Source organism: Muntiacus reevesi, chromosome 18, assembly GCF_963930625.1.
Source record: "Muntiacus reevesi chromosome 18, mMunRee1.1, whole genome shotgun sequence".
In the NCBI taxonomy this organism is placed as follows: Eukaryota; Metazoa; Chordata; class Mammalia; order Artiodactyla; family Cervidae; genus Muntiacus; species Muntiacus reevesi.
In genome coordinates, this window is record NC_089266.1 from 1,469,681 (window position 1) to 1,489,625 (window position 19,945).

The window sequence follows — 19,945 nt, forward strand, 5'->3', positions numbered from 1 at the left end:
TTTTTGGACAACAAGGATGACTGGCACACACACTCATTTCTAATCAGGAGAACCTCTTTCAAGAGGTTACCTGGCAGCGGCAGGACAGGGGCTTGGAATGAAAACCTGGAATTTAGAGGTATTCTTGAGTGAACCGTGAGGCGGGGGAGGAGGTGAAAGTGAAGTGAAAGTCACTCAGTCGTGTCTGACTGTTTGCGACCCCATGGGCTAGTCCAAGGAATTCTCCAGACCAGAACACTGGAGTAGGTAGCCTTTTCCTTCTCCAGGGGATCCCGCATTGCAGGTGGATTCTTTACCAGTTGAGCCACAAGGGATGCCCAAGAATACTGGAGTGGGTAGCCTATCCGTTCTCCAGCGCATCTTCCCGACCCAGGACCCAGGAATCAGGGTCTCCTGCATTGCAGGCGGACTCTACACCAGGGAAGCGGGGGTGGGGGAGGGAAGAGGGGCAGCAGGGATGTCTGGGGTTAGGTGCGGGGAGTCGGGCGCCCCTTTAGCACAGGTTTGAGAAAAGGTTTGGGGAAAGGGTTATAAAGGGTTAGGTGTTCCCCGGGCTTCCCAGTAGGAAGCTGCCTGGACAGAGGGGCTGCGAGCAGCACAAACTGGAGGGAGAGGAGGGAGGAGGCCGACAGGAGACCCCCACGTCGAGGGGGAAGGGCCGGGGAGGGGACGCGGCCAGGCCGCCTCCTGGGCGGCACTCGGCCTCGGCCAGCACAGCATCCGCGCGAAAGGGCAGCACCGGGCTGGGCCGGGGAGCCTGCCCAGGCCCTCGGGATCGGAGCTGCCCCTTTCGTTCTGCACTCAGAGGCCGCGGGGCTGAAGTCCCGCCAAGGGGCGCGTCCGGGGAAAGAGAAGCCCGGCCCGGGTCGCCGCCGGCCAGCCCGGCCGCGCGTCCGCCCGCGGACTCGCTCCCGCGTCGGGGACTCGGGACGCCGGGGGAGCCGCTCGCACCCACGGCCCGCCCGGCACGCGCACGAGCAGCTGACCCCGCGGCTCAGGCGTGGCCGGACAGCGGCGCCCCCGGACGGCAGCGCAGAAAGGGGAGCGCGGGGCGACCTCGGCGACTCGTCGCCCCCTCGCCTCGCTCGCGGGCGCAGCGGCCACTAGGACTCGGGCTCCGCGCCCGCCGTACGACTTTGCGCGCAGGGGCGGGGCGACGGAGAGTGCGTGCTACGACATTGCGTGCGGGGAGCGCGTGGGCGTGGCGGTGCGCGAAGGGGCGGGGCGACGGAGCGTGCGTGCTACGGCGTGCGGAGCGTGGAGCGTGGGGGCGTGGCGGTGCGCGAAGGGGCGGGGCACGTCGCATGGCGCGGTGTGCACGCGCCTGGGGCCGCCGCCGGGGCGGGAGGCGTTGACGCCCGGCTGGGTGAGGGTGTCAGGAGGGATCTGGGGCCGGGTCGCCTGCTGGTGGAGGAGGGGGACACTTGTGGTCGAGGGGCGGGGTAGGGTGTGAGAGGAGCTGCCGCCGCGGCGGAAGCTGGAGCGCGGGGGCGTCTCGGGGGAGCCGGGCCCGGCCGGGCCTCCGGATGCGACCTGCGATCCCTGACGCCGCCGTTTTCCCCATCAGGGTGGCGACTCCCGCGCAGGCGCAGACGGGCCGGCCCGCTGAGGCGGGGCCGCGGCGGGAGCCGCCCCGCCGGTGAAGGTGGGCCGACCGGACGGGACTCGGCCCCACAGCAGCGGTGAGGACCCTTCTCTGCTCCCAGGCGAGCCCTGCTGAGAGAGAGCTTCGTTCTGGAGGTGGCCCTGGACCCCGGAGTTCAGCTGTCAGCGAGGACAGCCATTCGCTAAAAATCTGCCCCCCCCCCCCCCCGCCATCATTAAACTGCAGAAAACCTGGTTAGGCAGCGCGGCGGGCTCCGCACGCTGACGTCCCGTTTCTCTTCTTCCCTCACCCAGACCCCTCGGGGAGCAGCTGCGAGCCCGTCACACGGAGGGATGACCTCTCTAGGCGGGGACGCCGCGTGAGCGAAAGAGGCCTGTCAGTGTGAGTCTGGCTCCTGGTCGGTCCCCTGACGGCTTCCCCAGGGTGACACCACCTCAGTGGCCAAGATCCGTTATCAACCTGCAGCCAGGTTACAGAGACGCAGGACTTAACATGAGTTGCACTTCCCTTTGGTCGGGAACGTCTTTGAGACACGTGGGAAAGAATGTGTTTCATGTGGCTCTCATGAGTCAGCTCATAATGTCATTATTACCCAAAGGTCAAGGAGATAGGGAATCGGGTCGTGTTTTAGGGTGACCACGAACGTTATAGTGGGAGCAGGTTCCCTAAGAGGTGGTGGAAGGAATCATATGATTGTCTTTCCACTCTTTCAGATACCCTCCCCAGGAAATTGACTTTTTTTTTTTTTAGTTTGGCTACCGTTGGGTTCTAGTTACATCACACAATATCTTCCTTGCGACCCCTGAGATCTTTCATTGCGCCTCATAGACTCTAGTTGTGGTTCACAGGCTTAGTTGCTCCGAGGCATGTGGGATCTTATGCCTGACTCGGTATGGAACCTGCATCTCCTGCGTTGCAAGTCAGATTCTTAACCACTGGACCACCAGGGAAGCCCCCCTAAGAAACTGATTAGAAACGGTGGAAGCAGGCAGTTCTTTGGTGATGACGCCCAGGCACTAGCAATCAGTTATTCCGTTCTAGGGGGAAATAAACGACGTCTGTAAAGACCTCAGTTTGGATATGCATTTTCCATGTGACCACGTGTGTCCTTCTGGCAGATGCAAACAGTACGGCACTCTGAACACACCCTGAAGACGGCCCTCATCTCAAAGAACCCAGAGCTTGTGAAGCAGTATGAGCGTTTGGACCCCGGGGAGCAGCGCTTGCTGAATGAGGCCTTCAGGCCAGACAGCGATCTCTTTGGACCCATTACTTTGCATTCACCGTCAGACTGGATCATCTCCCATCCTGAGGCTCCCCAAGACTTTGAAGAGTTTTTCAGTGATCTTCACAGAAAGAGCCCTTCTCCAGGGAAGCAGACGATTTACATACTGTGCATTGGTGCGTCTTGCCAATACGCTGGGTTTGGTTTGGTTTTGTGATGGTGGTGTTGCCGTGGACAGTTTGCCTTGTCTTTCTCATTCAAGAGGGAAGTTTGGTAACCAAACTGCCTTGAAAAAGAAGGTTTTGTTTTTTTCAAAAAATTTTATTTATTTATGGGCTGTGCTGGCTCTTCATAGCTACACATTGGCTTTCTCTAGCTGGGGCAAGCAGGGCCTACTCTAGTGGCGGTGCATGGGTTTCTCCTTGTGGTGCCCTGTTGGAGAACGTGGGCTCTAGGGCAGGCGAGCCTCGGTAGTTGCAGCACACGGGCTCAGCTGTCTCTGCTCCCGAGCTACCGAGCACAGGCTCAGTAGTTGTGGCGCATGGGCTGAGTTGCTCCCAGGCCTGGGGGCTCTTCCCAGACCAGGGATCAAACCTGTGTCTCCTGCGTTGGCAGGCAGGTTCCTTACCATTGAGCCACCAGGGAGCCAGGTTTTCTGTCTTTCTAATCCGTAGTCACCGGAGTGAATGGTAAATATGTATTGAAAATTTAGAGTTGATTTGTTCCTAATTCCACATTTCTAACTGTAGACTGAGGTAAAGACTGTTCTGATCATCTCAAAATCTCTCTTTAAATTTTCTTCTGTATCTGTCATAGGATTGCTGGGAAACACCAGAAGTATCAGTGAGGAATATTTGAAATGGCTCAAGGGCTACTGTGAAGCCTTCTTCTACGGGTTGACAGTCAAACTCCTAGAACCGATTCCTGTCTCTGCAACCAGATGTTCCTTTAGAATCAATGATAGCACACGGAATCTTCAGATTCATGCAGGTGAGCTGGACAGCCTTACAACTTGAATTGAGTAAAATGTATAGGTATATGTACACACACACACATAAATATATCTTAAACATAGTTGTTTTTTTTTTTAATAGGGCAGATCCTGACGTTCTTAAAAAAGAAGAAACCCGAAGATGCCTTTTGTGTTGTGGGAATAACAATGATCGATCTTTATCCGAGAGACTCCTGGAATTTTGTCTTTGGACAGGCCTCTTTGACAGAGGGTATTCCTTTTTCACATTGTTGGTAGAAACTTGCTCAGCTTGAGGCTCGTTGTGAAAATTTTGTAAAAGGGAAAAAATTCCAACCAATTACAGTTTAGATGGTGAAGACCTTGCAGTATTTCTGGTGCCACATCCCACCGTAGCAGAAAGGATGCTCTTGATAGGCCCCAATGATCTGGGTCCTTCCACCCACCTCCCCCGCCACCGCCCCCCGCCCAACTCAGCTATTCACTGCCTGCACCACTTGGAGCTAATAATACCTGTTTCACTGTGTTGTTTTGAGATAATTTACATAAAACTGCTGATCCATAGAAAGTGTGTACTTATGAGTGACACATATATAGACATTCAGTGCAACAGATGGCGAATATAGGTAGTTCATTGACAGGGTGAATTAAATAAGGGTATTTGAACTATCATTAATGGAAGCGGAAATCTTGCTAATTGTTTTTCAGCTCTTTCCTTAGTTGTCTTGCATAGATGAGGTCGCTGTGCACTGATTTATAAGTGTGTGCTTCATATCTTGTGTCTCAGAACAGATGTTTTGTTATTTATGGTCAGTTTCAGTTTTTGACCTGAAATAAGCTTAACTGTAACTCATGGGGAACCCTGCATTTTAACACAGGGGAGGAAAAGGCTCTATAAGCAAGTCATATTTTTGCCTATTGGGTTTCTTTTTTTTGCCTTCTCTCCACTTCTCCCACTCTTCCATTGCTGCTCTTGTTTTTCTGCCTGCATCCCTCAGGATCTAAGGCAGGTCTGAAGGGGAGCAGCCCACTGAGCTGAGGGCATGGTTGCCCGCTGGAGTTCTGGGGGCGGGAGCAGGTAGCAGCGGTGGGGCTGTGCGGGCTCAGGTACGCAGACGGGCTGTCATTCAGCCTGGAGTGTGTGAGCCTCAGGGTGGCCGGGCGGGGAGCTCTCGCTGCCAAGGGCTTCCTGTCAGAGAGAGCCCCCTCTTCCCATTCATCGGATCTGGGGCCCAGGGTGCTGTGAGGCCTCTCCTTCTACCCCTCCTTCATTCTCGCTCTCCATGTGGTCTTTGTAGTCCTTCAGCCCCACACCCACGAAGCCACGGGCTCCCAGGCGACACCAGCAGTAACGAGTCCCCCTGCCAGCGCAGGAGATGCAGCTTAGATCTGGGTCGGGAAGATCCCTGGAGGAGGAGATAGCAACCCACTCCAGTTTTCCTGCCTGAACGATCCCATGGACAGAGGAGCCTGGCGGGCTGCAGTCTGCGGGGTTGCACAGAGCTGGACACAGCTGAGCCACTGAGCACGAGCGAGTCCACACCCACACCCGCCCGCCCGCCCACCATGACCTGTTAGCGCGCCCCCTGAGGGGCTCGGGTCCGTGCTGTCCTGCTGATTTTTTTTGTACGAGCCTTCTATCAGAAAAAAAAAGAGTGAAGCAAAAAGTTGTACGAGACAAATCTATTTTTATTAACCTGAGAGAACGAGAACCATTAAAAAATTTTAAACAATATTTATCTAGATTTTGTTAACCAGTCCATCTTATGTATTCGAGGAGGTCAGGAAGCATTCTCCCCAAGTGTTTCTGCTTAATTCCTTTTTTCCCCCAATAAGTTTCTTAAATTTTGCACGACGTGAGAGAAGACGTAATGAGGGAGCAGGGTGGGTGCGCCCTGCGGTGGGGGTCTCCTTACTGCAGCTGACTTTGTTCTCAGCAGGTCTACAAAGATTGGTGTTTTAAAATTGAGAAACATTTAATTACTAAAGGAAATAATGTATTCGTAGGATTATTAGAAGAAAAAAAATTTCTTGCTCAAGGTATTATGGGCTTCCCTGGTGGCTCAGTTGGTCAAGAATCTGCCTGCAATGCAGGAGAGCTGGGTTCGATCCTTAGGTTGGGAAGATCCCCTGGAGAAGGAGCGGCTGCCCACTCCAGCATTCTGGCCTAGAGAATTCCATGGACTGTCCATGGGGTCACAAAGAGTCGTACAGCACTGAGCGACTTTCACTTTCAAAGGTGTTGTAGTGAAATGTGCCCACCTTTGTTTGGTCAAAGGAAGTCACTTGAGAGTGAGTAGGTTTAGTTTTTTCTTAACTTCTAGAATGCCCTCTTCCCTATATTTCAGATATGGAGGTGGGGTGAGATGCATTGTTTTTGAATCAAATTTAGGTTTGACAAACTTACTATGAATTCATTTCCTTATCAAAAAAGTTCCTTATTGCTTTCAAACTAGCAACTAAAAGAGAAGCCTACATGAAAGAGGCCGTGTAGCCAGCTGGACTGTAAAGCAGCCGGCCCTGTAGCGTGAGTTGTGTGTGTCTGTCCCCCGTGCACAGAGACGGCTGGGACTAGCTGGAGTGTCGCAGGAAGTCAGTTACAGGCGTGTTTGTTCTGGTCACTGGCGCCAGCCGTAGAGAGCTGTGCTGTTACAGATGGGAGGACGGGGAGCTTCTTCAGTCTGAAAGCCGGGTCCAAGCGCGGTCTCCCAGGTGTTGGGGAGCAGCAGCGGGCAGAGGGAAGAGGACAGGCGACTTAGGGAGGGGCCCGCCGGGAGACCCGTTGCCCGCAGTCTTCCAGAGAGCGCGTGAGCGCCCGTGGTCCTGGCACCCGCTGCTCCTTTGGGTGCTTGGTTGGGCCGATTTAAGAAAATGGGTGGTGGTTTTTTGGCTACCTCACGAGGCTTGCAGGATCTTAGTTCCTCAAGCAGGGATTGAACCCAGGTCCTTAGCAGTGAAAGTGCAGAGTCTAAACCACTGGACTGCCAAGGAATTCCTGAGAAAATAGCTAACTTTATGGTGATAAAGAAAACAAACTCTCTGGAACTTTGTTTTTCTGAAGAATTTGACCTCAAGACCTCTGAGTTGTACAGAGCAGAGCAGGTTGGACGGCAGAGGACTGAGCAATCTGGGCCAGAAGTCCCCTTGGCGGGCAGACCTCCCTGAGCCTGGGGGCTGCGTGCCGGCCCGGCCAGGTGCCCACGCGGGCTGTTAACTGGTAGTTCCCCCGGAGGAGGGAACCCTCCTCTCACCCTGGGCTGACCTCTCGTCTTCCCCCAGGGGTGGGCATCTTCAGCTTTGCCAGGTACGGCACGGACTTCTACAGCTCACACTACAAAGGCAGAGTGACGAGGCTGCAGAGGAAGTCTTCGAGTGACTACTCCGTGTTCGACGACTATTACCTTCCCGAGGTCTCCAGTGCGCTGCTGCTCCGCTCGTGCAAGGTGGGTGGCTCAAGCGACGCACCAGCAGTGGCTTTTAGGGGTCGGAGTCCTTTGAGGTTATATGCCCCCAATCCTAAAGGCCACCTTGTCAGTGACTTGGTGTCGTGTGTACACTTGTGGTGGCTATCGCTTGACTGAAGTTATCAATAAAAACAGAATTTAAATGGGGACACTCGTAGTGGCACGTACAGAACCTGGGCCTGTTCTATGTCCTGTAACACACAGCCTTACCTGTACCTACCTCATTGCTCTGACCTTAATTCCAGAATTCATGGTCATCAAGTCAGGCTGCCCCACCACCAGCCCCCCAAGCCTGCAGGACCCCCGCACCCTGGTTTCCCTTCCTGGAGAACAGGCCTCCCCTTGGGCCTCCGCTGGCTCCCTCACTTAGACTTCCCTCCCCTGGGGCTCCGGGTCACCTCCTGCAGCTGATGGTCCCGCTGCTTGTTCCTGAAGCCTTCCCTGCCCCGCTCTGGAAAGCCTGTCTCCTCGCGTCTGTCCTCTTCATGGCCAGAGATATGGGCTTCTCCACGTTCACCGGGGCTGTGTGTTGGGGTCAAGAACAACACCTGATGGAACGGTGGTTTCTAAGTACAGCTGACCCTTAAGCAGCATGGCTTTTAGCCTCTTGGGCCCACTCACACAGGTGTCTCTCTGACTCCATGAGTGCCGCCGTCCCGCGTGGCCCACAGAACCGTGGGTGCAGAAGGCTGGCCATAAAGCTGGAGCAGAGTCTGACTGTGTGGGGGCGTGGGGTGGGGGCTCAGCTGTGCCTTCCCTGCCTTGACCACTTGTCATGCAGATCGAGCCCCTCCCCTCCCCTGCTGCCCCGGCATCTGGGGGAAGTGCCAGAACTGAGTTTCAGCGGGTCCCTGTCTAGATCCGTGGTCTCCACCAGGGTGAGTTTGCCACCCTGGGCATGTTGGACAAGCCTGCAGGCTTCTGATTGTCACAGTTGGGGAGGGGTGCTGCTGGCATCCCATGGTGGACCCATGGTGTCCGCAGGGGGAGGTGCACAGAGAGGAGGGCGGGAGACACGGGCAGGTGAGAGCCCAGTGAGCAGGCCCTGGAGACCAGCGGAGGGGAGCAGGTTCCTGTGGGTCTGCTCCTGGACGAGCTGCCTCGCTGCCGCTGACGCGGGCGCCTCCGTGTGGCTGTCTTGCAGACTCTGACCCACGAGATCGGACACATCTTTGGCCTCCGGCACTGCCAGTGGCTGACCTGCCTGATGCAAGGCTCCAACCACCTGGAGGAAGCCGACCGGCGCCCCCTGGACCTCTGCCCCATCTGCTTACGCAAGCTGCAGAGCGCTGTGGGCTTCCGGCTCAGAGACCGGTGCAAAGTAAGTGGGGAAGTGGTTACTTAAGGAGCAAGCCACCATTTCTATTAGGCCCTTCTCTGGAGGTGATTTATCAGAGGAAGTTAGTGCAGAGGTAAGCAGGATGCTGTGGTTTAAAAAAAATGCTAAGAAATATCAACAGCTTTGACTTGCCTTATGCTTAGACCCCATGAGACTTGGTGAAGAGGTTTCTGCATTTGCTGTTTGTTTAGGGCCAGAGAGCTTGCCTTTGCAGAACAGAGTAAAATACTGAAGAGCAAAATTCATGTTTAAAAACTAGAACTAAAAAAAAAAAAACTAAAACTATGTGGAGGTGGTTTATCTTTCCAAATATGGGGCAGGAGTGTGATATTTATTAGGAGGAAGGGATGGTGTTGAGGAGGAAAGAATGTCCCTACGTCCACAGGTGCCCACAAACATGACAGTGTATGCTGCGTGCCTGCGTGGGTATGACCCCCCACATGGGTGACTGCAGTCCCTGTCTGCACGTGTGTCTTCACGTGTGCATGCCTGCCAGCCCAGTGTGCACACTTCAGGTGTGTACACGTCCCCATGCACACACTGCAGTGCCTCGTGGAACCCTTGGCAAGTTGAGAAAACAAAATAATCATTCTCCCACCTTCAAAAACCCATGTCATCCCTCCTCTCCTCTCCCGTGTGTCCTGTGACTGCCCCGTGCGCTCACAGTGGGCGTGGTTCTGGTGCACACCCTTTGACAAGCGTGGTCTCCTTCACGGCCATCTCTATGAGGTGGAGCATCTTTGTGGGGGGTGTCAGTCACCCACGCCGATCCCATGATTTGGGAGGTCCTGTTTTTCTAGTGCCTGAGTCTCTTCTGCTGTGATTTGTTCAAAGATGTGTCTCTGATTTTTCCAGGCGCTGGTCAGGTGGATTGATGCCGAGTCCACCGACACTCCTAGAGTTACTCCAAAACACAGTCGTGAGGAGTTGGTAACTTTGCCAAAACCTGTGGAAGCCTTTAAAGAGTGGAAGGAGTGGATCACAAGATGCCTGGCTGTTCTCCAGAAATAAGGACCTTCAGTAGGAGTAATTCAAATAAACACGTGCACATCATGCTTTCGTTTGGCGGGAGTACTTCATTGGAATAAACTGATTCTGTGTTGTGTCTGGGCAGTGGAGTGGAGGTTTTTTTTAACAGCACCTGAACTTTGAGCCGTGGCTCATTCAGAATAAAAACTCAAGCCTCTCTCCTCTCTCAGCCTGGTCTGCGGCAGCAAGCGCGTCATTTCCATTCTTCAGCTGTGTTTATATCTCATGAGAGGTTAGGACCAGAAGTTAGTAAGTAAACAGATCCTATGAAAACAGCCATCTCTGACCTAAGAAAGGGTTTCCAAGGAACATCATTTCTGGGGGTTGATTTCTGGCGCAGTTTTTAGAAAGAGGTGCCCCCGTCTGCTGACCCTGCCACATCCTCCATTCACATGCCTTCTACTTTTCTGCAAACTCTTCCAGCCTTGGGCCCACTATGCCTCTTTTTTTCCTTTGCTGATCGTTAGCTGATCCCTGAAAGGAGCAACAGCTCACTTCAGTTTTTAGCAGCTCGACATGGGAGCTCCTCCTGGGGCGTGTTTCCAGGCGGCACTGACGGTGCCCATCCTGCCCGCTGTTGGTGCTTGTGGGGACGCCGCTGTTCTCAGCTTTCACAGAGGGAGTCCTTTGCCAGGAGTCTTGCAGATGATGTGTCGCGACTGTCAGCCAGTCCGAGCTCATACTGCTCGCGGGCACGACAGGCCAGCGAGTCGAGAGATGAGTTTTGGGGGCAAGAAATAGTGACTCTTCAGAAAGCCAGCAGACCGAGAAGAGGGTGGACTCGGGCCCAGCAGAGTTAGAACTCATGCGGCCTCTGTGCTAAAGGGAAGGGCTGTGGGGCGTTGTTGCACCTTCTTGGTGTCTGCATCCTTTGCTCTGGGAGCTGTCCACTTAAGTCACATCACCACCTTCTTACAAACCTCCAACACGACGGATGTTACTTTCTGTTCTGCAGCTTTTCCTCTGTATATGAACAGAAAAGTGTTACCCCTTTAAAGGTCAGAGCCTTGAAAACGCTCTGCTGTGTATCTCAGGCCACAAGCCGTTTTTTCTGAATGCACTTGGGGGCATGTGGGATCTTCGCTCCTCCACCAGGGCTGGAGCTTGCGCCCCCTGCAGGGGAAGTGCGGTCTTAACCACGGGACTGCTGAGAGGTCCCAGCATTCTTGGTAGCAACAGCGACAGAGCACAGAGGTTAAAGGAAAGGAAACTCCCAACATGGACTCGCATTTGCTCTTCCCTTTCACACAGTGGTGCTTGTGGTTGCGTGTGTTGCATTTTAAAGCCTAGAGCAGGTGCTGGGCTTATTCCTGCAGTAATCTCCCATTCCTTTGCGTTGATCTTTACATGAGTGAGGGGCAGCGTGGGGCCGGTTACCTGCGTCTGCCAGAGATGCTCACATCGGGCTGGGAACACGGGCTGGATGTCCAGGTGGGGAACAGGTTAAAAATTTAAGACCGGACAGACTGCTGGATCCGGGAAATCTCGAAGCTGGAGCAAATCACGTGACCGCATGCCGGCAGACAGGAGTTCCCCCTTCTCATTTAACCTGGAGGGTGAAACTAAAGGTAATCTTTATTTTCCACCGTTTTCGCCTGAATCCTAGCACTGTTATTATTTACGCAGCATGATTTAAAGCACATTTGAGAACCAAATCAATGGCTTCGCCTCCAGTCTCCTGCTCGGTGAACCTCTAGTCATTTAGAAAACCGTGGTTTGTCATTAGAACTAATTGGAGGGCAGAGACCAGGTCTTCTAAGAAACACTGCAAAGGGGACCCATGCAGCATGGACTCCGATGGATCTGCTGTGGGTTTTATTTCCACCCGGAGGTACATGCTTTAGGTCTTCTCCATTCCCTTCAGTTTGCTTTCATTGCCCTGCAGGGCGAGCACAGTGTTCGTCCCCTGGGTCAGCTTTAGTTGTAAACCTAAAAGAACTCAGATTGGACGACCTGTGTGCGGCGGCGGGGTTCCAGCTGTTTCGTGAAGACAGAAGTCTGTCCGCACTGACTGCCCGAGACCAACAACCAGGTCTGTTACACCGGCCCCTCGCGTCGCAAGCGGCGGCTTTGGCGTCTACTTTGCGATCCTCACTTGGGTGTTATTTGTCACCAATGATTGCATTGCATTTACTTTTGGAACACTTCTTAGGGTTAAGTTAAACAATATAATTTGTTTCTTGCAATTAAAGTTAAAACACTATGGATAAGTGTCTGTAGTTTTTAAAAACGATTCTCACTTAATGACAAAAACCTATGCAGGTTTTGCTCTGCAAACGCTGAACCAACAAGGTATTTGAGAAGAAAAAAAGAGTCATTTTCCACCGTGTGAACACCATTCTAGAAAACTGAGTCCGAAGCGTGCCCGGCGGCGCCCAGGGACTTAGCAGGGTCCCTCGGACCACGGGAAGGGTCGGGGTTCAAGTTCAGGCCGCGGGGACTCTACAGCCCGGGCGCGCCCCAGAGATGCCCGCGCCGCCCCCCGCGGCCGTCCCCTCCCCCGCCCCGCGCAGGAAGCGCCGGCAGCTTCCGCCCAGGGCGCCCGGCCCGGCCCGCACCGGCCCGCACCGGACTGCACCGGCCCGCACCGGACTGCACCGGCCCGCACCGGCCCGCACCGGACTGCACCGGCCCGCGGGCGCGGCGGGACCGGCCCGACCCAGCGGAACGGAGCGCAGCCGCGCGGCGGCGCGGGGCGCGCGCAGAGCCGGGACTGCGTCCGTGCGGGCCGGCCGGGCGAGGCCAGGCCTCTGCGCGTCAGCCCTGCCCACTGCTCGGTGCCCGTGGGGCCTCAGAGCGGCTCGGCCCCGCGCCCTTCCGGGAGCCCGGGGGCGCCTGCGGACGGGGGCGGCGACGTTCACGCGATGGCGTAGCTCCGGCCTCCGCCTCCCCGCGTTATCAACAGGTGAGCCGGCGCGCGCCCTGGGTCTGTCACACCCGCGCGGGGCGCGGGGCGCGGGGGCCGGGGCGCGGGCCAGCTGAGGCGGGCCTCTCGGCAGGCTCCTGTCTTACCCATGGTGGCGTCTGCCCTCGCGGTCCTGCGCGCTGCTCCCTGCGGCGGACGCGCGACTCCCGGCGGGCTGCACCTGAAGCCGCCGCGCTCCTGCTGCGCCGCCCCCGGCCTGATAGCCGCCGTCCTGTTCCGTTCTTAGCGGCTCTGCTCTTTTCGGTCCCAGACGTATTGATGGCGCGCAGTGTTCGTCGTTCTCCGTCTGACTTACGTCACTTTACATTATGTTCTCAGACGAGGTCCTCAGGTTCCGTCTGTATTTTGCTGGGACGCTGCGCCTGGGTTCCCAGTGGCCGCACGCCAAGCGGCGGGCGGGTCCGATGGCTCCCGGCCGCCCTGGTGGACAGCCCGGTGCTGTTATGACCCATTTCCAGTCTGCGTGGGAACGTGTCCCTTTGCAGCTGAATTAGCAGGAGAGTGAGGCTTTCGGAAGGAAAAGGTGGCGGGGTCTTCAGTGTGTGCAGACAGTGTTCATGTCGGCTGAAAGCTGGGGTCCCTGTGAAGGCTTCTGGAGTCCCCATGAATGTGCTCTGGGGACCTGCTGTGATGCCCTGGGACGGATGGTGTGTTTTTCTTTTAAACTCTCTCTTTCCATTGCCAAGGGCCTGGCGCGCCCTTTTCACTTTTGGAAAGCGAAGTTGTGAAGTGTGAATAGCGTGGCTCAAGCTCAGGCTTGTGTGAACTTCTGTGTAGTCACACCAGCAGCGGAGGTGACCCCCGATCTCCCTCACTTCCACGTTCTGCTTTGCCTTCGCTGTGCTGCGTGACCTCATAAGGAGAGCACCAGAAGCAGGAGGCCCAACTGGTTTTTGTCAGATTGTTTATAGAAGAGGTTGTAAGATTAAACTTTCTTTCAACCTCTTTTCAAGTGGGACCCTCTGGGGCTGCTCAGAGTCAGAAACCCCAGGGCCTTGCTTTAACACCAAAGAGAGAGCCTCAATACAGAGAAAAGCACTTGCCACCAGTTGAGCCACAAGGGGAAGGACGCGTCCTTGAGGGAATTCCCTGGCGGTCCTTCGTTAGGACTCCAGTCTTTCACTGTGGAGGGCCGGGGTTCAGTCCCTGGTGTGGAAACTAGGATCCTGCAAGCTGCCTGGTGTGGCGACAAAAAAAAAAAAAAAAAAAAATAGAGACATCATGAAAGAAAAAAGTCTACCGGAAAACAGCTTATGCTGTGTTAAGTCATTTCAGTTGTGTCCGGCTCTTTGCGGCACCACAGACTGTAGCCTGCCAGGCTCCTTTGTCCGTGGGATTGATTCTCCGGGCAAGAATACTGGAGTGGGTTGCCATGCCCTCTTCTAGGGGATCTTCTTGACCCAGGGATGGAACCCATGTCTCTTAATGTCTTCTGCACTGGCAGACAGGTTCTTTACCACTAGCACCACCTGGGAAGCCCCAGGAAAACTGCGTAAGTCCAGCAGGCTACAGTCCATAGGATTGCAGAGTCAGACACAGCTGCAGTGACTTAGCATATATGTATGCATGTATATAGAGTAAATTCTGCACCAGCAATATGTTTACATCCACAGCCCTCCAAGCATCAGTCTATCTGCAGGATGATTGGTTCCAGAACTGAACCCCCCCCCCCGCCCCGAGCCCCACAATACCAAAATCCATGGATGTTCACATCCCTTCTGTACAATGGTGTGGTATTTGTGTATTTCCTATGCACATGCTCCAGGATACTTTAATCACCCTTAGATTACTTATAATACCTAATACAATATAAATAGTTGTAAATAAAGTGTAAATGCTATTTAAATAGTTGCCAGGTGTGCAGGAAATTCAAGTTTTGCTTTTTGGAACTTTCTGGAGTGTTTTCAAGCTGGTTTTAGAAAAGGCAGAGGAACCAGAGATCAAATCGCCAACATCCGCTGGATCATCAAAAAAGCAAGAGAGTTCCAGAAAAACATCTATTTCTGCTATGGCTATGCCAAAACCTTTGACTGTGTGGATCACAATAAACTGTGGAAAATTCTTCAAGAGATGGGAATATCAGACCACCTGACCTGCCTCTTGAGAAATCTGTATGCAAGTCAGGAAGCAACAGTTAGAACTGGACATGGAATAACAGACTGGTTCCAAATAGAAAAAGGAGTACCTCAAGGCTGTATATTGTCACCCTGCTTATTTAACTTATATGCAGAGAACATCATAAGAAATGCTGGGCTGGAAGAAGCACAAGCTGGAATCAAGATTGCTGGGAGAAATATCAATAACCTCAGATATGCAGATGATACCACCCTTATGGCAGAAAGTTAAGAAGAACTAAAGAGACTCTTGATGAAAGTGAAAGAGGAGAGTGAAAAAGTTGGCTTAAACCTTAGCATTCAGAAAACGAAGATCATGGCATCCGGTCCCATCACTTCTTGGCAAATAGATGAGGAGACAGTGGAAACAGTGGCTGACTTTATTTTTCTGGGCTCCAAGATCACTGCGGATGGTGATTGCAGCCATGAAATTAAAAGATGCTTACTCCTTGGAAGGAAAGTTATGACCAACCTAGATAGCATATTAAAAAGCAGAAATATTACTTTGCCAGCAAAGGTCTGTCTAGTCAAGGCTATGGTTTTTTCCAGTGGTCATGTATGGATGTGAGAGTTGGACTATAAAGAAAGCTGAGTGCTGAAGAATTGATGCTTTTGAACTGTGGTGTTGGAGAAGACTCTTGAGAGTCCCTTGGACTGCAAGGAGATCCAACCAGTCTATCCTAAAGGATCCTGATCAGTCCTTGGTGTTCATTGGAAGGACTGATGCTGAAGCTGAAACTCCAGTACCTTGGCCACCTGATGCAAAGAGCTGAGTCATCTGAAAAGACCCTGATGCTGGGAAAGACTGAAGGCAGGAGGAGACGCGGACGACAGAGGATGAGATGACTGGATGGTATCACTGACTCGATGAACATGGGTTTGGGTGAACTCCGGGAGTTGGTGATGGACAGGGAGGCCTGGCGTGCTGCGATTCACGGGGTCACAAAGAGTCGGACACGACTGAGTGACTGAACTGAACTGAACTGAAATATTCTGCCGTCTAGTTGGTTAGTTGGCTCCTTGGCTGTGGACCCAGCACATACAGAAGACTGCTGCCTGCCCTAGAGGTGCTTTCTTTCACAGTTTGTTTAGTCTCCAGTGGACTTATAGTTTCTTCCTCAGAGTGGACCTGCCCATAGTAGGGCATTACTGGGAGCCCTTTGAGGCTCATCTTTGAAAAAGTCAATGAAAACTGAGAAACCCACCAAATCATCCGTTCAGCTGTATTTTTTGAGCATCACCTACTATGTGCCAGAGCCTACTCAAAACCTTGGGAGTACATCAGTGAGTAAAACCACTGCTACCTTGATTGGGCTTCCCTGATGGCTCAGTTGGTAAAGAATCCACCTGCAGTGCAGGAGACCTCTGTTTGATTCCTGGGTCAGGAAGATCCACCGGAGAAGGGAGAGGCTACCTTACTCCAGTATTCTGGCCTAGAGAATTCCATGGACTGTATAGTCCGTGGGGTCGCAAAGAGTCGGACACGACTGAGCGACTTTCACTGTCGCCTTGGTTGGGGGTGGGGTGGGAGAGAGGCTGGGGGTGTGTACACATGGCTGCTTCACATCATCATACAGCGGAAACAAACGGCACTCTAAAGCAACCGTGCCCCCGTGTGAAAGATGGCATCTCCCTCCGTGTCAGAGAACGAGCAGACAAACGCCGATGTGAGATCGGAGGGGTAGGACTGGTGCTGTGTCTGCTGGAGCTCGGGCGGGCCTCCTCGGGGGGTGACCTCTGGGCGGGGGCAGGGGACGGATGGGAGGCGCGGGTCGAGCACACGTCAGGGACGGGCGGACCAGGCCAAGGGAAGCACACTCGCTGAGGCCGAGGCCTGAGATTTCAAGGAGCAATAGCAGAGCCAGTGCAGCCAGCGTGGCAGCGCCGAGGCAGCAGATTGTAGCGCCAGGCAGGGCATGGGGAGCCCGGTTAAGGATTTGTAGGTTGTGAACGGGATCGGGCATGACTTGTGCGTTCAAAGGATTGTTGCAAGGCCTCTCTACGGAAAAGGGAGGCCAGGGCGGTCAGGGGTGGAAGTGGGCAGGCCAGCTAGAAGGTGACCAGTCCTCCGGCTCGGATCGCGCTGACGGTGGGCTGCTGGCGGACTTGGCAGAGACGGTCTGGCTATGGGTGTAGTTAGAAAGCAGAGTCAGTAGGATGTGTGGAGGAAGGAGCAGGCCTGGTGAGGAGCAGCAGGGGCTCTGCTGAGGGCAGGTTAAGCAGGCCGCGCACGGTCCGGAGGTCAGCGCGGGAGTCAGGGCTGGGGAGAGAGGCCCCGGGATTTCTCTGGCGGTCCAGGGGTTAAGACGCCGTGCTTCCAGGGCAGGGGCCAGTGTTCCGTCCCGGGTCAGGGAACTAAGAGCCCACGTGACTGCACCGCGGTCAAGGAATAAAAATAAACGATTATTATTATTTTTTTTTTAAAGGGAGTCCCCATGTAGAGACAGGAATGTTTGGGTCAGATTCTAGGGGGTAAGCTGCTAGTCTCGTTAGTGTGTCTGTCGTCTTCCTGAGTTGCTGGAAAGGTGGATAAATAATAATATAAATTCGTGGCCACAATTTGTATGTTTCCCAGTAATCTCAGGTGAGCTGTATTTCATTTCAAGCTTTTTACTTTATACTGGAGTAGCCAGTGAACAGTGCTGGGGTAGCTTCAGGCGGACAAGCATAGGGACCCAGCCACGCGTATACACGGGCCTGTTCAGGTGAGCTGCATTTTGAAGCCTTCACAGATAGCGTTCTGGGGGCCGGTTTTCCTATTCCGTTTCCCCTCGAGGAGATCCGCGGCCACTGTGGTCACTGTGATTTGGCTGTGAGACTTCTTACATGAAAACTGAAATTTTGTAAGTTCCTGACCTTGACACTTCTTGTTTTGCACCATCAGGCAGTCATGACAGACCCTGAACACCAGAGGGAGCCAGTTTCCTTATTTATGCAACTGTGCCGTCCACCTGTTGGACTGGGCTCCTATTACAGATAAATCTGGAAACCGGGACAGGTTCTTTTTTCCCAACGCAATGTATGCTCATAGGAGTGACCATTTAGCATGTTCAGTCTGTAGGTCGGGAAGATCCCCTGGAGAAGGAAATGCAACCCACCCCATTATTTTTGCCTGGAGAATCAATGGACAGAGGAGCCTGGTGGGCTACAATTCATGGAGTCGCAAAGAGTCGGACACAGCTGAGCATTAGCATATACCATGTTGGAATTGTCTTTATATTGGTGGTTTTAGTTAATGCTCATAACCTTTTAGAATTTTAAGGGAGACGCCTTTTAAACTAGGCATATTCATGAGCCCCGTATCTGACACGACTTCTGACATGACTTAGAGCCTGAACAGAACATATCTGGGAGCTTTTAAAAATAAGGATTCATGATCATTTCTGATTTAGAATATTTGAGAAGGAGTACAGAAGTCTAGGTGTAATAAATACTTCTAGGTGGCTTGAATGGATGACTGGACAATGAGAACTTCGAGTTAGAATCCATTTTCTATTTTATCACCAGGTATTAAGCTAAAGGAAAGGGAGATAAATGCACAAAAGCTGGGAATTCCCTGGTGGTTTTAAAAAAAGCATAAATGTTACATTTACATATTATTGGAGTAGAAAATTGATAACCTTGTTTAAAAGCTTGGAAACATTGATTCAGAGATGCATTTCATTTGTCTTAAAAGAGCACAGATCTTAACTCATTTTTACAACTGGATTAATTTTATTTTGGGGAAGAAAATAGTCTATATTTGTAGTGAAATTATCTAGCCAGCAAGGTGGAAGCCAGACAGACCGCCTTAATCACAGGAAGTGAAACGTGATGAGAGGCTGGCAGCTGTTTGACCTTGCCTGCCTCTGGCACCTGCGACCTGAGGCTCACTTTGGCCACTATGACCTTTCCCCATTGGTCAGGACTGGAGTTGTTCGGTCACTGTGTCGTGTCTGACTCTGCCACCCCAGGGACTGTGTCCCGCCAGGCTTCCCTGCCCTTCACCATCTCCTGGAGTTCGCTCAGACTCATGTCCGTGCCATCCAACCATCTCATCCTCTGTCGTCCCCTTCTCCTCCTGCCTTCAACCTTTCCCAGCATCAGGGTCTTTTCTAATGAGTCATCTTTTCACATCAGGTGGCCAAAGTATTGGAGCTTTAGCTTCAGCATCAGTCCTTCCAGTGAATATTCAAGGTTGATCTCCTTTAGGATGGACTGGTTTGATCTCCTTGCAGTCCAAGGGACTCTCAAGAGTCTTCTCCAACACCACAATTTGAAAGCATTAATTCTTTGGTGCTCAGCCTTTTTTATGGTCCAACTCTCACATCCATATATTGACTACTGGAAAAATCATAGCTTTGACTATACAGACCTTTGCTGGCAAATATGCCGTCTAGGTTTGTTGTAGCTTTTCTTCCAAGGAGCAATCATCTTTTAATTTCCTGGCTGTAGTCACAAAATGCAGTGATTTTGGTATCCAATAAAATAAAATCTGTCACTGTTTCCACAGTCTCCCCATCATGACTGTTAGTTTACAGTCTGCCACTGGTGGTACCGTGTGATGGTGTCACAGATGCCGTGGAGCGGTCCACAGGCCAAATACAACCCACGGCCGATTTTTCCTGACAGCCTTCGAACTAAGCATGGTTTTTGTATTTTTGTGTGGTTGAAAAAAGTATTTCCTAGTGTGTGAAAAGTTTATGGAATTCAAATTCAGGATCCATGAATTAACTTTTTAAAAAATTTATTTAATTGGAGGATGATTGCTTAACAGTATGGTGGTGGTTCTGCCATACATCGACGTGACTCTGCCATGGGCGCACGTCTCCCCCATCCTGAACCCCCCTCCCACTCCCTCCCCGCCCCTTCCCTCCAGGTTGTCCCAGAGGCTGTGCCCTGCTTCATGCATCAAACCTGCACTGGTCGTCTATCTTACATATGGGAATAAGCATGTTTCAGTTGCTGTTCTCTCAAATTGCCCCACCCTCACCTTCTCCCCGAGTCCCAAAGTCCGTTCCTTACATCTCTGTCTCTTTTGCTGTCTAGAAAATAGGATCCTTGTTACCGATTTTCTAAATTCTATCTGTTTGCGTTAATACACTGTGTTGGTGCTTCTCTGACTTCACCGTGTAATAGGCTCCAGATTCATTCACCTCATTAGAACTGACTCGGATGTGTTCCTTTTTATAGCTGAGTAGTATTCCATTGTGTATGCACCACAGCTTCCTTAGCCACGCGTCTGCCGATCTGGGTTGCTTCTGTGCCCTGGTTACTGCAAACAGTGCTGCGA

The 19,945-nt window shown here is 52.8% G+C and overlaps 2 protein-coding genes across 12 annotated transcripts in view; both read left to right on the forward strand.

Annotated features, from left to right (window-relative positions):
* Window positions 1–1,262: 1,262 nt before the first annotated feature.
* AMZ2 (archaelysin family metallopeptidase 2) lies at window positions 1,263–9,790 on the forward strand. Of its 2 annotated transcripts, XM_065910712.1 has the most exons (9): window positions 1,263–1,366; window positions 1,568–1,682; window positions 1,900–1,987; window positions 2,725–3,007; window positions 3,648–3,821; window positions 3,926–4,054; window positions 7,081–7,244; window positions 8,410–8,586; window positions 9,460–9,790. In XM_065910712.1, exons 4-9 carry the CDS (start codon window positions 2,725–2,727, stop codon window positions 9,613–9,615), a joined length of 1,083 nt encoding a protein of 360 aa, XP_065766784.1. In that variant the 5' UTR covers window positions 1,263–1,366; window positions 1,568–1,682; window positions 1,900–1,987; the 3' UTR covers window positions 9,616–9,790. The 2 variants fall into 2 exon arrangements, with proteins under 2 accessions (XP_065766784.1, XP_065766785.1); XM_065910713.1 differs by lacking the exon at window positions 1,263–1,366 and having other exon boundaries at window positions 1,436–1,682.
* Window positions 9,791–11,112: 1,322 nt separating this feature from the next.
* ARSG (arylsulfatase G) overlaps window positions 11,113–19,945 on the forward strand; it is a 104,051-nt gene continuing 95,218 nt past the window's right edge. For 5 of the 10 annotated variants that reach the window (XM_065910697.1, XM_065910699.1, XM_065910704.1 and 2 more), the window contains exon 1: window positions 12,180–12,538. The gene's annotated coding sequence lies outside the window, so the exon portion shown is untranslated. Of the gene's footprint in view, window positions 11,202–12,179; window positions 12,539–19,945 lie in introns of those variants that run through there. The other 5 variants (XM_065910700.1, XM_065910702.1, XM_065910707.1 and 2 more) reach the window with 3 other exon arrangements.

What these genes read in the sequence shown, in the direction of transcription:
- AMZ2 (XM_065910712.1), top strand. Translation starts at nt 2,725, where the DNA reads ATGCAAACAGTACGGCACTCTGAACACACCCTGAAGACGGCCCTCATC. An exon ending in GATTTACATACTGTGCATTG is followed by an intron (nt 3,008 to 3,647) that starts GTGCGTCTTGCC and finishes TATCTGTCATAG; the next exon opens with GATTGCTGGGAAACACCAGA. An exon ending in GGCTCAGAGACCGGTGCAAA is followed by an intron (nt 8,587 to 9,459) that starts GTAAGTGGGGAA and finishes TGATTTTTCCAG; the next exon opens with GCGCTGGTCAGGTGGATTGA.